At 36.0% G+C, this 16,004-nt stretch overlaps 2 protein-coding genes across 7 annotated transcripts in view; both read left to right on the forward strand.

Annotated features, from left to right (window-relative positions):
- Positions 1-16,004, forward strand: part of LOC145307130 (uncharacterized) — a 78,870-nt gene that overhangs the window by 11,752 nt on the left and 51,114 nt on the right. Inside the window, exons 5-9 of the mRNA XM_080149484.1 lie at positions 1,424-1,463; positions 2,458-2,502; positions 12,977-13,045; positions 15,409-15,462; positions 15,938-15,983. Of these exons, the coding sequence (XP_080005610.1) occupies positions 1,424-1,463; positions 2,458-2,502; positions 12,977-13,045; positions 15,409-15,462; positions 15,938-15,983 (254 nt within the window). The remainder of the gene's footprint in view (positions 1-1,423; positions 1,464-2,457; positions 2,503-12,976; positions 13,046-15,408; positions 15,463-15,937; positions 15,984-16,004) is intronic.
- LOC145307131 (uncharacterized) lies at positions 3,490-9,984 on the forward strand. Of its 6 annotated transcripts, XM_080149490.1 has the most exons (4): positions 3,490-4,347; positions 4,576-5,539; positions 5,875-5,980; positions 9,468-9,984. In XM_080149490.1, the coding sequence occupies exons 1-2, from the start codon at positions 4,189-4,191 to the stop codon at positions 5,530-5,532; spliced, it is 1,116 nt and encodes a 371-aa protein (XP_080005616.1). In that variant the 5' UTR covers positions 3,490-4,188; the 3' UTR covers positions 5,533-5,539; positions 5,875-5,980; positions 9,468-9,984. The 6 variants fall into 6 exon arrangements, with proteins under 6 accessions (XP_080005616.1, XP_080005612.1, XP_080005615.1 ...); XM_080149486.1 differs by having other exon boundaries at positions 3,490-5,539; XM_080149489.1 differs by having other exon boundaries at positions 4,576-5,980; positions 9,468-9,884.

A 16,004-nucleotide genomic window follows, 5' to 3' on the forward strand; every position in this document is an offset into this window, starting at 1 on the left:
CGACTCCTTTTCCTACTTTAAGGGGAAAAACTGAAAAAACGTGATTTTCAAAAGTATGACCACTTCGTGGGTGTGGGGGGCACTGAACCCGTCACCCCAGGGTCACCAAATATAAAGTCTAGGCGGCCCACAATGCTGAATTTTCACCAAGTGAAAGTCTTGTGTCATTATCTCTTATGAGAAAAAAGTTATTAATTAATTAAAATTTCAAATTGTGATTTTTTGATGGATTTCTTTGATGAAATGACAGGCCGGTCAATTTTTAGGCCAATTTTTGCTGTTTTCGGCCCGCCACGCCTAAATGGTTTGAGATAATCTCACGGGACCTTTTGCCCGACCTAAGTCTGGTTATTTGTGAGGTCTAAGAAAAAAAATCCCGGATTGGATGAAGCACGACGTCGCTGCGCGCCGTCAAAAATCGCTGGTCGGCTCATTTTGCCCCCTCAAACCCTCACCTCGTGCCATTTTTCTGTGTAAAGATTTTAATTATAATCTTTTGCGTAAGTCTGATTTTTTTTCCTAGACCTCACAAATAACCAGACTTAGGTTGGGGAAAAGGTCCCGTGAGATTATCTCAAACCGTTTGGGCGTGACAGCCCAAAAACCGCAAAAAATGGCCTAAAAATTGACCAGCCTGTCATTTCATCAAAGAAATCCATCAAAAAATCACAATTTGAAATTTTAATTAATTAATAACTTTTTTCTCATAAGAGATAATAACACAAGACTTTCACTTGGTGAAAATTCAGCATTGTGGGCCGCCTAGACTTTATACTTGGTTACCCTGGGGTGACGGGTTCAGTGCCCCCCACACCCACGAAGTGGGCATACTTTTGAAAATCACGTTTTTCAGTTTTTCCCCTTAAAGGAGGGGAAGGAGTCGTTTTTGAGACTTCAAGCATCATTTTAATGTTGAACAACTTTTTAAGGCGGACATTTTTTTATTTATGTTTCATTCGCCTCCGGCTGACCGTTTAGCCGTTATTCGCCGTCGAAGGCGTGATTTTTGGCGATTTTTTTCCGTTTCCGAGGTTTTAATGGACATTTAGGAGGGGAAAGAGTTGTCCAATCAAGTTGATGATGAAGTACATGTTTGTAGGCAATTGCATTGGCTAAATTTCATGTGAAGTAAAATTTTTTGTACCTCCAACCGGTTTTGCTCCAGCTGAATCGATTTACAGATACCCCCTAAAAACCGGAAAAAATGTTTTTTTTATAAAATTCACGGCCGGTTTTGGCCGGAACCGGCTCAAATTTTGCATGGAGTCATCCTTTGATATTCCCAACAGTTGATACTTGACACAGCAAGATCCCAGAAAAGTGTGGTATATCTAGGGGGGGGGGGGGGGGGGGTTGGCGGTTCACTTTGCCCCATCACCTTTTCCCAGAGGTTCTAAAATTAAGATATCTGTTTTTTAATGTTAGGCGAGAAATTTGAAGATTTTCTACAACTTACGGACCAGGTATATTTTTTTTATCATCAGGGAGGGGTCAATGAACTGGACACTTTTTTTGTACCCGATCCTTAATCTGGGGAAGAAAGGGTCGTAGATTTGTTATTGTGAACAATGGGCTGTTTATTACACTAGGCCACAAAGTTTTATATTAACGTTTCGTAACTATACCTGTAGAAACTCAACTGACTCCAGAAGGTGAGGACTGCTAGATAGCCGACTGAGGCGCTGGATAACAGACCAACCAGAAGATGAGGGAGATGGATAGAATGGGAACAGTAATTATAAATATGCAAGAAGACCTGCGGGGAGCAATAGCATAGTAATAGTCTGAAAGTAAGGAGAGATCAATTGCCAACTATTCGGCTCTATATATGATGTGAATGCATACATACATATAATGTAATCACATAGATTAATGATTGATCTTCTCTTCTTTCAGCAGATTAATGACATCAAGGATCAAGCCTACAACATTGATAATGTTAGGTTGATCATTGGGTGGCGTTTTCTTGCTTATTGGACTTTTATGGAATTTTTATTGTTTTTTTTCTTCTTGAAGTTGAGTTTCCAAACGTAATAACTAGTAATTGTAATCTACAGACAGGGGTAGTTCTGAGTATCACCACTGGTGATGTACATCAATTTATCGGCCATTGTTAAGCTCCCTGATATAAATATGCATATCTACTCAACTAAGTACACCTTGTCCGTAAGTCAATCGTCTTTCCCGTAAGAAATACCCCCCCCCCCCCCAAAAAAAAAAAAGGGCTTAGTCGCTAGTATTTATAATATACAAGAGGCAAGATGTTTGTAGCTATAGATCTCACTAACCGCTGGACCTAAAAGGTTCTCCTTTACATGGAAGCTTCCTTTAGGGCCGGAAAGTTATTTTTGTGTATTTTTTTTAGATTGGGTAGGTAGGTACCTTGATCCTCTTGAGAAAATCACCCATGAAAAAATCCAACAATTAAAAGAAATGTAATTCTTGTTTACTTTTCAGAAGTCACATTTTGTATTGAAGTCAGATCAGTCGAGAAGTAATTCAGTAAGTTATTTTCATTATGCCTTTGAAACCGATTAATATCCGCTGGATTAGAACCGGTTCATTTTTAGCATCATATTACACACAATTTTTCACGAATAATGAAATAAAAATTAATGATAGTTTTGTAAGCAATGGCCTTCGGCTAAAAAAAGACAGGTTTCAATTCTGTAATTTTTTTATTCAATATCCGCGGAAAGCTGTTTATAATACGATTCGATTGATTTTATCAAACAAAGATGACAATATTCATAAAAGCAAAGCTCTATAATAAGTAAAGACGGAATTATCAAACAAACAAACGCTTGTAGAGTTTCAGAACTTAATAAGAAGAATATTTACCTAGGGAGGTATTTTTAACAACAAAATTGAAAGTAAATGTGATGATAAATTACTTAAATAGGCAAATGTTACGTAAAGAACATACTTACATTTTTAGCACTAGATAATGGAGATGCTTCGCTTATAATATTTTTCTTGACATTATAGGAATCAATATTAAAATCAGATGAAAAGATTTTGTAAAAAAAAGGTTGGAAAAAAATGTTTTAAAAGGACGTTCGGATAATCTAGTAACGATATTAGAGTTGCTACACTTTCTAAATCGTACCTAACTATTAAAGGAATCATCAACAAAGTTTGAAGTGGATAGGACAATTCTAACATGCTTTAAGTAACGATAAGAGCGAACAGTTAAGTACTGACTGACTTGCGGACGGACTTACATAACCTAATTATATAAAAGCTTCGCTTTTAACGATCATTATTAGTGCAGCTGCTTAAGAACTAGGGTATATCAGTCTGTCCGTCCGTCGTTTCTTCGTTTATATCAAGGTTTTTAGTAGCAAAGTTTTACTATAATGCATTAGAGTAAAACACTAGAGAGAGAAGGTGTTAAATAACTGTACGTCCCCATCACAATGACCATGTGCCGACTCTCAATTGGGTCTTTGAATAATCAACCAATTTTGCCGTGAACAGCAGAAAACAATTTCAGGGTGGCCACAATGTACGGATGTACGGAAATGTACGGAAATGTACGGATTTTTAAAAAAGTGCTAAAAAAATGTACGGATTGTACGGATTTTTCATTTTGGTGTACGGAATTTCCGAGCATGGTGTTATAATTAGTGTATTATCTTTAAAAATTAAGTAAAATGTATCATTTTTTGGGATCATGGAAAGAAAACGAAGTTTCCGGTTTCGTCGTTTTTTCACAGTAGCCTTTCTCCTATTTCTAGCCCCTTTGGGGGGCTCTAGCCGTGCGGGGCATATTTTCTAACCCTGCGGGGCAATCATTGACATTTAATTAACCTAACCTAAAATAACCCTTCAAAAGCTGCTGTGAAAAAGTGTTCAGTGTTCAGTGGACTACGGACGGATCAACACCCTTTTCTCTCTAGCATTGCCCTAGATGTGTTGAGTAAAATCTGGTTATTTCTACCTCCTCCTTAGTCTGAACACACCCCCTCTTCACGCCTCCCCCTAGGCAACCCCCTTCCCATTTGGGCGTGAAAGGGAAGTACACGTATATCTCTTGGGCAAATACGTTTTGATATACGTTGTATAAGCTAGAACTCAGCGATTGGTTGACAGTATTTACGTCAAGAGCTATCATTGGTTGTGATTATTACGGACAATTTTCTCATTGGCTATCAATACACGTCAAGCGCTCTCATTGGTCAAGTAATGTCTGACGATACCATAGCTGCTGGGCTTGAGCCTAGCAGTACAAAAACTACACCAAGTGACACAACTACTGTAAGTGATTTTACAGACTCAGCCATGATTAAAATGAGCAAACTCATCGCTACAGCAATTAGTGATTTTGATAAAAATACTTTACAGGTACGTCACAAAAATATTGAAGATAAGATCAATGAGAATAGCGCCTCGCTAACTGACGTTTACTCACAAATCTCGGATTTGAAATCTAGATTGGCCATAGTTGAAAATGAGAATAACTCACTGAAAAAGAAAATTACTGAATCGGAAACCAACCATAAAGTCCATGTAGCTAAAACCGAAACCAACCGCAAATGTGATGAAAAATTGCATAATCATTATTTGTTTCAGCTCTCTATGAGGGAACAGAGACAGAAACTTCATTCCATCAAGGTTGTCAACTTCCAGCGGCCTTCCCACAACGGACCCATTGATGATGTTCTGATCTACAAGCTCCTTATTCGCCCAGTTCTTCTACAGGAACTTGAAAAAGGTAACCTCAGCTATGTTCCAGACAATATGAATAGCATCATAGAGTTTAGTCATCCGTTAGGAGTGACTAAAAATGGTGAGTTACCCAGCTATGTCTTCAGATTTTATTCGAGAGTATTGATGTATTCTTTTATGTACAATCATTATGAAAAACTAAAAGAACTCTCAGATCAAGCCAAGGCACTTCCTGTCAGTGCAACATTTGCCGACGCCGCCAAGTTTGTGCCAAACAAACCAATGAGAGTCTCATATCTTCTGTCTACCTTGAATGGCCAGGTTATGTACAGTCTGTATCGTCACCCGCTTGTTCTTAAGTGCAAATTACGCAAACTCAATGTTGCATTCATGCTGAAGAACACAAATAAATGGATAGATATCCGAAATCCTTTTGCTTCTGACCTTCTGGCAATGACCCTCCCCATGTCTCCCATCCCTGAGATATTACGTGAAGCAAGGGGAACCAATCCTTTGATTTATGAGGAGGAACCATTTGATGACGTCACCCTAGAAGATTTTGGAGTTGAAACAAATCTACCAGCCAACAAAACTGTCACAACCGCTGCTAAAACCACCACCACCCGACCGGCTGCCCCAAGCAGTGTCGTCACCCGCGCTGCTGCCACGCTGCTTACAGAGGAGGCTGACATTAATGAGGCGGCCAACGCACTTGCTGACGCCATCATGGAAGCCCAGACTAACAGGCAGGAGAAGAGACCAGCTGTGCAGAGCCCCCCTGAAAAGCCAGGTGCCAAGAAGACCAACCATCAACAATCACCACACAATAACCGCCGAGGCCGCGGCCGTGGACGCAGATAAGCTATTGGTTAAAGCTTTTTTTATTCTGTGGTTTTTTTTATACCACTAAACATTTTTATATTGAGTTCTTTATAAAAAAAAGATTCAAAATATCATATTCTGTTTTTATTTTTATTTTATTATTGCTCTGTTTGGATATAATTGTCTTTGTTCTAGTTGTATACACACTTCATTCATAAAAAAAGATATTCTTACAAAATGATTTTACCTATATTCGTGTACTTATGTGTCTTAACTAAAAAAAATCTTTTATCTACTACCTTTCACAATATTAAGGACGGGAGGAGTAGAGTAGAAATACAATTTTTTCTTTACTTCTGCTCATTTTTTGTAATGTTTGAGGTGGGTCCTGCTGTCGGGAAAGGAGAAAGCACTCGAGCCCGGAGAGGAACCATGCGGGGTCCACACTGCCACACACTTCTGCACACATCTGGTTATGGTAGAACAGGTTAGCCTAGACACGTTGAACAGCGATCCTAACCTAAACCTTTGCTCTAACTTATATTTTAACTTCTTTTCTGAATTTGCTGAAGAATACAATATTTCTTGCACCTATCATTCCGAATCCTCCTCTATCAATAATTTAAAATCTACAAAATCTATTAATCCAGACGATTTTATTGTCATGTCTATGAATTGTCAAAGCTACTTATCAAAGAAATCTGAAATACTAAATCTATTGGACAATTACAAAACTAATAATGTAGCGCCGTCTGTTATGTGTTTTCAAGAGTCTTGGTTCCAAAAAAACACAAATTTTGACCTACTTTCTGTTAATAACTACAAGTGGCACTATCGTTCTAGAAAAGGGAGGGGAGGGGGTGGAGTAGCTACGCTAGTCCAGGATATTTTTTCATCTGAAGAAATTTTTGCAGATCTTTTCTTAGAGAATATATTTGAAAGCCTAATCCTTAAAATTTCTTATGGCAATTTTTCTTGTATATCTATAAATTTTTACCGTCCCCCACGGGACATAAACAATGTACACAATGACTCACTTGATAACTCTAATGAGATAACTCTATTTTTAGACCGATTTTCTGAATTGCTTCACAGATTAGACAATTTCACTTGTCCTATATTTATGTGTGGAGATCACAATTTAAATTTATTTAGCTGCAATATTAAAACTAGTAATTCTTGTGCATTTTTTGAACAATTAATATTTTCTGGGTTTCTTAACCTAACCTATAAAGCTACCAGAATTACACAATATTCCCATACTTTAATTGATTTTATTGCAGTAAAAAACTGTCTGAGTAATATAAAATGTAACCAAATATTAATTTCTGACATAAGTGACCACCTAATCCTTGTTAGTTCCTTTTCCACCAGTAAATTAAAAAAACCAACACCCTCCCCTTTTTTTTCAAAGAGATTATTGGGCGAAGAAAACATAAGCAATTTTAGAGAAGCTTTGCGCCTAACTAACTGGGACGAGGTACACAGCCAAACAGATGTTAATAATGCATATTCCTTATTTATTTCCAAATTCCTGCAACTTTATGATATTTATTGTCCCCTTATAAAAATCAAATTAAATAGGAAAAAAATGCCCCAACAACCCCACATGAATGATTTACTCCTTAGATGCAGAAATTTTAAAGACTATCTATTTAGATTAAAAAATATAGAAAAAACGCAAGAAAGTCATGAAAGATACAAAAATTATAGGAACCAATATAATCGTGCAGTACGTAGAGCCAAAATAAACGATTATCATTCTAGAATCAGAGCTGCCGGCTCTGACTCGAAAAAAATGTGGAATTGCATAAAAAGCGTAATTGGTCTAAAAAAAGAGCAAAATCCTGTAGAGTACATTGAGGTCAATAATGAGAGAATAAGTGGGTCAAAAAATATAGCTAACTGTTTTAACTCTTATTTTTCATCTCTTGGGGAACAACTAACCCCAAATATTCCAACTACTAATCAATCATTTAGAGAATTTTTACCACCCCCTTGTCCAAATTCTATTTTTGTAGAGCCACTTTATCCAGTAAAAGTTTTTAATCTAATTAAATCTATAAAGCCTAAAATGTCCACTGATAACGACGGACTTTCAATGTTTTTAATTAGCAGTGTCGCAGAAGGTATTTGTGCCCCCCTTAGTTCAATTTATAATTTATCTATTGAAAGTGGTGTTTTTCCAGACAAGCTTAAAATAAGTAAAACAATTATTATCCACAAGGGAGGGTCTTTATCTTTAATGGACTGTTTCAGGGGAGTTTCTTTAATCCCCACTCTTTCAAAACCATTAGAAAGATATATTTTTCAAACTGTTTATTCATTTTTGGATAGCAATAACTTTTGGTCGCCAAGACAATTTGGATTTAGACCCAAATATAGTACTATTCACAACGCCCTTGACCTCTACAACCTTGTCACTGAGACTTTGGCGGCAGGTCGATCATGTCTTAGCATTTTTGTAGATATACAGAAATGTTTTGACATGGTCGACAGGGAGGTGTTGCTATCCAAATTTGAAAATTGCGGGATTAGAGGAACACTCTTGAAATGGTTCAAAAGTTATTATAGCAATAGACGCCAACGCGTATTTTTTGGGGGGGAGTTCAGCACTAATATTAAAGATATAATTATTGGTATTTTACAAGGGTCGATTCTTGGTATAATTTCGTTCTTGGTAATGATCAATGACCTTGTTCTTGCTATCCCCCCTGCCATTGTTGATCTATTTGCTGACGACTCTCAACTTTTTTTAGCAGCGGACAATCTGGAGCAACTTGTTGAAATAACTAGAAATTGTTTACCAAAAATTGTCTCTTGGTATAGCTCAAATCGTCTATTAATTCATCCAAACAAAACAAAAATTTTAATTTACAGTACACCTCTACAAAGATATTCCCTAGAGGAACAATTAATTAGAAATGACCTGCCTCTCTTTATTGATCTTAATAATCAAAATGAGTCTGACCCTAATAAAATCTCAAAAATTTGTCTGGTACCCAATGCCAATGAAAATTTTATTAAGCATCTTGGTTTGATTATTGATGAAAAATTTTCCTTTCAATACCATTTTAACAAATTATACAATACCCTTCAGAAATCCATTTTCACATTAAAGCAGATGAAAAATATACTTGACTGTCGCCATTTAAAATTATTATATCATTCTTATATAAAATCCCATCTAGAATATGGAATCATCCTTTTTACTGCTTGTCCATTAAATATTATAAACCCTATTATTAAATTACAAAAATTATGTATTAGAATTATAGACAAAAACAAGGACTTTCGTGCACATACTGCCCCTTTATTTAAAAAACACAAAATATTGCCTTATCAAAAATTACTCGATTATAATTGTCTAATTTTTATGCATAGGTACAAGCACAATAAATGTCCAGAAATATTCAGAGATAAGTGGACTTTACAAGCAAATAACCATACATATAATACAAGGAACCGAAATGACTTTGAGCACATTACTCATAATCGAAACTTTATATTCAACGCCCCCCTTTACTACTTACCCAGAAAATTCAACCAACTTCCTCTCCATTTAAAATGTATAGAAAATGAAAATGAATTTTCACGAAAGGTGTTTGATCACCTCTTAAACTCGATTATCTTTTAAAAATAATAAAATTTTATCGGTTAACTTTTATTTTTGTATTATTATAATTCATACCTATCCTTTTATTATAATAACTTTTTCTAGATAACTTTTTTTTAGATGTGCGGTGGTGTAGCTGCTCTACCTTGCAATCTTATTGCATACAATATATTAAGACTTTTAAATTTTTCTGAATTTTCTTAATCTTTTTACTGAAAAACAAACAGGATTGACAGCTGCTTGGTGTAATTAATTATTTATTTCAACTTAAAAAAAAATCTTTTTTTAAGAGCATAGGTAGATGTTTTGTCGCTGCTCGGCGTTGTCGAGTTAACCTTGTTTTAAAATCTTTGTTTAGGCTGCTCTCGGGAAGCCCCGCGGGACTCTCAGGACCAGCTGGGCCTTTGACAAAACTAGTATCCAGTAGGAGTGTGGAGTGTGTGCGTGGCGGGAGCCTGCAGGCGTCGTCTCTTGGTTTTGGTGTGTATCCTTGAACGGCTGCAGCCCTATCCTTAGTTTGAATGCCTTCGTTTTTATAATGTATTATATTGTAATATATTTCCACTGACCCCCTCCCTAACGTCCCGCCAAAAACCGCCAGACCACCGGCGGCCTATACCGCCTCGAGATGAGGTGACGGCGGATTAACGACAGGAGGGGTGGCATGTGCCTCGGTTGTTAAATAAATGTCCACAAAAAATAAAGTTACAACAAAAAATAAAACAAAAAAGAATTGTAACTGGACAAAATATGGCTAATGTCCCCAAAAAAATAATTAAGTTGCAAAAAAAAATAAGATAGCAACAGGACACATCGATAGTAATTAATATTAACATTTTAATGCTTTATTTTATCATACACAAAAATGTGATTAATTAATCTGTAAAGGTGGTAGCTCCCTTGCTGATGGGCGATTACCCCCTAAAAAAATATATATATTAATTGTAATATTTAATCAGCCAGCCCCTTCACTGCTTGGAGGTGCATGTCGTCAGGCCAGAGGAAGCCGCGGCTTGTAGGAAATATATATTATTATTATTATTATTATTATTATTAAAAAATACGATGAAACCGGCAACTTCGTTTTCTTTCCATGATCCATTTTTTGTTCTGTATCATTATAATATTTGTAAGTTACATTTAGATTTCACGGGAACCAGTTTGGACAAGAATGGTGTACCAGAAGTTGAATTATTCAAACTATTCAAGATTTGTCTTCAAAGTTTCTATTCAAGGGGGGGGGGGGGAAGTTCTGACACTTTTGCGTAAACAGTGATTATAGGCTTTGTCTTTGGAGTGAGAGGATAGGTTATTTGACAAAAAAGTTTCCTTTTGGGATGTAGTTTTCCTATTTTTAAAAAAAATTTGGATTCGGCCTCCAGGTTCCGGTACTCCAGGCCTCCAGGTGGATTCTGGACAAGTAAAAAAAAAATTTCAAGTAAGAACAAAACTTATTTAACAAAAGTAGCTTCTTTATAGATGGTATTAACTAATTTGAAGAAAATTTTGAAATCGGGCTCCAGGTTCAGGTACTGCAGGCCTCCAGGTGGATCCTGGACAGGTAAAAATTGAATTTTTTTACTTTAAAGGTTAGAACAAAACTTAATTAACAAAAGTGGCTTCTTTATGGATGGTAGGAACTAATTTGAAGAAAATTTTGAAATCGGGCTTCCAGGTCAAGGTACTGCAGGCCTCCAGATGGATCCTGGACAGGTAAAAACTGAAATTTTTTCTATTAAAGTTAGAATAAAACTTATTTAACAAAAGTTGATACTTTATGGATGGTATTAACTAATTTAAAGAAAATTTTGAAATTGGGCTCCAGGTTCAGGTACTGCAGGAATCTAGGTAGATCCTGGACGGGTAAAAATTGAAAATTTTTACTTTAAAAGTTAGAACAAAACTTATTAAACAAAAGTAGCTTCTTTATAGATGGTATTATCTAATTTAAAGAAAATTTTGAAATCGGGCTCCAGGATCAGGTTCTGCAGGCCTCCAGGTAAATCCAGGACAGGTAAAAATTGAATTTTTTACTTTAAAAGTTAGAACAAAACTTATTTAACAAAAGTGGTTTCTTTATAGATGGTATTAACTAATTTGAAGAAAATTTTAAAATCGGGCCCCAGGTAAGGTACTGGTAGGATCAAGGTGGATCCTGAACAGGTAAAAACGGAAATTATTTACTATTTAAGTTAGGAAAAAATTTATTTAACAAAAGTTGTTACTTTTTAGCTAGTATTACCTAATTTGAAGAAAAAGACGAAATCAAGTTTTGTTCTAACTTTATTAGGAAAAATTTTCAGTTTTTATCTGTCCAGGATCCACCTGGAGGCCTGCAGTACCTGAACCTGAAGCCCGATTTTAAAATTTTTGTCAAATTAGTTCCTACCATCCATAAAGTATCAACTTTTGTTAAATAAGTTTTGTTCTAACTTTAAAACTAAAAAAATTCAATTTTTACCTGTCCAGGATCTACCTGGAGGCCTGTAGTACCTAAACCGGGAGCCCAATTTCAAAATTTGCTTTAAATTAGTTAATACCATCCATAAAGTATCAACTTTTGTTAAATAAGTTTTGTTCTAACTTTTAAAGTAAAAAAATTCAATTTTTACCTGTCCAGGATCCACCTGGAGGCCTGCAGTACCTGAACCTGGAGCCCAATTTCAAAATTTTCTTTAAATTAGTTAATACCATCTATGAAGTATCAACTTTTGGTTAATAAGTTTTGTTCTAACTCTAATAGAAAAAATTTTCAGTTTTTACCTGTCTGGGATCCACCTGGAGACCTGCAGTACCTGGACCTGGAGCCCTATTTCAAAATTTTCTTTAAATTTGTTCCTACCATCCATAAAGAAACAACTTTTGTTAAATAAGTTTTGTTCTGGAGGCCTGCAGTACCTGAACCTGGAGCCCGATTTCAAAATTTTCTTCAAATTAGTTAATACTATTTATAAAGATCTACCTGGATGCCTGCAGTACCTGAACCTGGAGCCCAATTTCAAAATTTTCTTTAGATTAGTTAATACCATCCATAAAGTATCAACTTTTGTTAAATAAGTTTTGTTCTAACTTTAATAGAAAAATTGATCTTGATCAGTACCTAGTATGAAACCAATTTTACTAAATAATATATTTACTACATAGTAGAAAAATGTACGGAAATGTACGGAAATGTACGGAAAAATGTACGGATTTTTTTTTTAGCATGCACGGAAATGTACGGATTTTTTTTAAAAACCTTGTGGCCACCCTGCAATTTGCTTGCAGACGGGCAGTTATCTGTATGTACATCAATAATATAGATCTATTTGTAATTTACTCTCCGTCCAGTCTGTAGGTAATGCTACAAAAAGATACATTCAAAAAAAGGTTTCGTGATAAGTTATTAAATACGTATTTTTATAGCCACCAGCTCCTTAACTCACTTTGTCCGATCGTTCATCCATGATTTTTTGTTATGTATGTTAATATACTTATTGTTACCTAGGTATGTTTTTTTATACTGTTTTAAAACATTAGTTTTCAATGCTTCCACTAATTTAAGTAGCAAAGCTACTCTACAATTCAAGTTGTCTGTCCGTCCATCTGTCAATCCGTAATGCTATGTGGAAAATGGGATTTACTCAACTCCCATAAAAGATAGCAGGCTGAAACTTTTTGACAAAATTAACATCAAACAAAATCAAATAAGGTTTCGTGTTTATTTTCTCCAATAAATCTATTCTTGATTTTAACAAATACTCTTTAAATGTATTTGTATAAATTCCCATTCATGATTTTTTGCGGTTCGCTACTTATAGATGTTGTAATATTTGTTTTACATTTTTTCGCTGCGGTACCTAATAACCAAATGTTATCCTTGTTTAGAATGGAAACAGGGGGGATGAGGACAAGTGTTCGTGTACCTCTTGTATGGATCATTCTGTTTTAGTACAGGTAAGTCTAGGGAGAGTATACCTCCTCTGTATGGATCATAGTGTTCTAGTATAGGTAAGTCTAGGGAGAGTATACTTCTCTGTATGGATCATAGTGTTCTAGTACAGGTAAGTCTAGGGAGAGTATACCTCCTCTGTATGGACCATAGTGTTCTAGTATAGGTAAGTCTAGAGAGAGTATACCTCCTCTGTATGGATCATAGTGTTCTAGTATAGGTAAGTCTAGAGAGAGTATACCTCCTCTGTATGGATCATAGTGTTCTAGTATAGGTAAGTCTAGAGAGAGTATACCTCCTCTGTATGGATCATAGTGTTCTAGTATAGGTAAGTCTGGGGAGAGTATACCTCCTCTGTATGGATCATAGTGTTCTAGTATAGGTAAGTCTAGAGAGAGTATACCTCCTCTGTATGGATCATAGTGTTCTAGTATAGGTAAGTCTAGAGAGAGTATACCTCCTCTGTATGGATCATAGTGTTCTAGTATAGGTAAGTCTAGAGAGAGTATACCTCCTCTGTATGGATCAAAGTGTTCTAGTATAGGTAAGTCTAGAGAGAGTATACCTCCTCTGTATGGATCATAGTGTTCTAGTATAGGTAAGTCTGGGGAGAGTATACCTCCTCTGTATGGATCATAGTGTTCTAGTATAGGTAAGTCTAGGGAGAGTATACCTCCTCTGTATGGATCATAGTGTTCTAGTATAGGTAAGTCTAGAGAGAGTATACCTCCTCTGTATGGATCATAGTGTTCTAGTATAGGTAAGTCTAGAGAGAGTATACCTCCTCTGTATGGATCATAGTGTTCTAGTATAGGTAAGTCTAGAGAGAGTATACCTCCTCTGTATGGATCATAGTGTTCTAGTATAGGTAAGTCTAGAGAGAGTATACCTCCTCTGTATGGATCATAGTGTTCTAATATAGGTAAGTCTAAGGAGAGTATACCTCCACTGTATGGATCATAGTGTTCTAGTACAGGTAAGTCTGGGGAGAGTATACCCCCTCTGTATGGATCATAGTGTTCTAGTATAGGTAAGTCTAGGGAGAGTATACCTCCTCTGTATGGATCATAGTGTTCTAATATAGGTAAGTCTAGGGAGAGTATACCTCCTCTGTATGGATCATAGTGTTCTAGTATAGGTAAGTCTAGGGAGAGTATACCTCCTCTGTATGGATCATAGTGTTCTAATATAGGTAAGTCTGGGGAGAGTATACCTCCTCTGTATGGATCATAGTGTTCTAGTATAGGTAAGTCTAGAGAGAGTATACCTCCTCTGTATGGATCATAGTGTTCTAGTATAGGTAAGTCTAGAGAGAGTATACCTCCTCTGTATGGATCATAGTGTTCTAATATAGGTAAGTCTAGGGAGAGTATACCTCCACTGTATGGATCATAGTGTTCTAGTACAGGTAAGTCTGGGGAGAGTATACCTCCTCTGTATGGATCATAGTGTTCTAGTATAGGTAAGTCTAGGGAGAGTATACCTCCACTGTATGGATCATAGTGTTCTAGTACAGGTAAGTCTGGGGAGAGTATACCTCCTCTGTATGGATCATAGTGTTCTAGTATAGGTAAGTCTAGGGAGAGTATACCTCCTCTGTATGGATCATAGTGTTCTAGTACAGGTAAGTCTGGGGAGAGGATACCTCCTCTGTATGGATCATAGTGTTCTAGTATAGGTAAGTCTAGGGAGAGTATACCTCCTCTGTATGGATCATAGTGTTCTAGTATAGGTAAGTCTAGAGAGAGTATACCTCCTCTGTCTAGATCATAGTGTTCTAGTATAGGTAAGTCTAGGGAGAGTATACCTCCTCTGTATGGACCATAGTGTTCTAGTATAGGTAAGTCTAGGGAGAGTATACCTCCTCTGTATGGATCATAGTGTTCTAATAAAGGTAAGTCTAGGGAGAGTATACCTCCTCTGTATGGATCATAGTGTTCTAGTATAGGTAAGTCTAGAGAGAGTATACCTCCTCTGTCTGGATCATAGTGTTCTAGTATAGGTAAGTCTATGGAGAGTATACCTCCTCTGTATAGATCATAGTGTTCTAGTATAGGTAAGTCTAGGTGTTCTAGTATAGGTAAGTCTAGAGGGAAACCTTGGTATACCTATATGGATCATAGTGTTCTAGTATAGGTAAGTCCAGGGATGGAGGAAGTGGACTAAGTGCTAAAAATTACACTGGTATCCAAAGTTTTATAACCAAGTTATCTTATTCGTTAGTTTCAAATCTTAGGTAGGTACTTTTATTTAATATTGATAAATGAAAAGGTAGTGTCCAAACTTTTCAACCATTAATTGTAATCTAAGAATTTATCATCTATTGTCTTATCCCTTAAGATCCCTGTTATAAACTAATTTTGCTTAGGAAATAGCTGATGAGATGCAGAAGATGCGAGAGTATTGGATTAATTTAAAACAGGTAAAAACATAAATATTGCTGGAATCGATTTTTTCCCCAAGTTATAGAAGGTTGCTGGTATCGATTATTTCAAAAAATGTTTCTGTAAAATGTTGGTGGAATCGATTATTCAAAAATTTAAAAATGTTGCTGGAATCGCTTTTCCCCAAATTATAGAATGTTGCTGGTATCGAAGTTATTAATGTTGCTGGAATCGATCATTTTAAAAATGAAAAAAAGTTTAATATCCCGACCCTCGCAATGGATTTGTTATTTCCTGGATGTAACACCAGATTTTCATGTTCTCTAAAAAAGTTTAACTTGTAGCTGGCTAAAAAAAATGATTCCCTCCATCCATCCAGTTTCCCCAACTCCTTCCCTCCTATTGAATGAACGTACTGTCCAATAAATAATGTCCATGTTAGCAAACTAAATTGACGACATTTTTTATAGGTATTCTACATCCCTAGCTGACTTTTAAAAATCTTTTTTTTAGGATGTAAAGACAGTGTACAAACTAGTTCTGGAGGGAAACTGGACAGGTATAAGTAACCAACAAATGG

This window comes from Acartia tonsa, chromosome 15, assembly GCF_053477335.1.
Source record: "Acartia tonsa isolate MP-2025a chromosome 15, ASM5347733v1, whole genome shotgun sequence".
Classification (NCBI taxonomy): Eukaryota; Metazoa; Arthropoda; class Copepoda; order Calanoida; family Acartiidae; genus Acartia; species Acartia tonsa.

What these genes read in the sequence shown, in the direction of transcription:
- LOC145307131 (XM_080149486.1), top strand. Translation starts at nt 4,189, where the DNA reads ATGTCTGACGATACCATAGCTGCTGGGCTTGAGCCTAGCAGTACAAAA.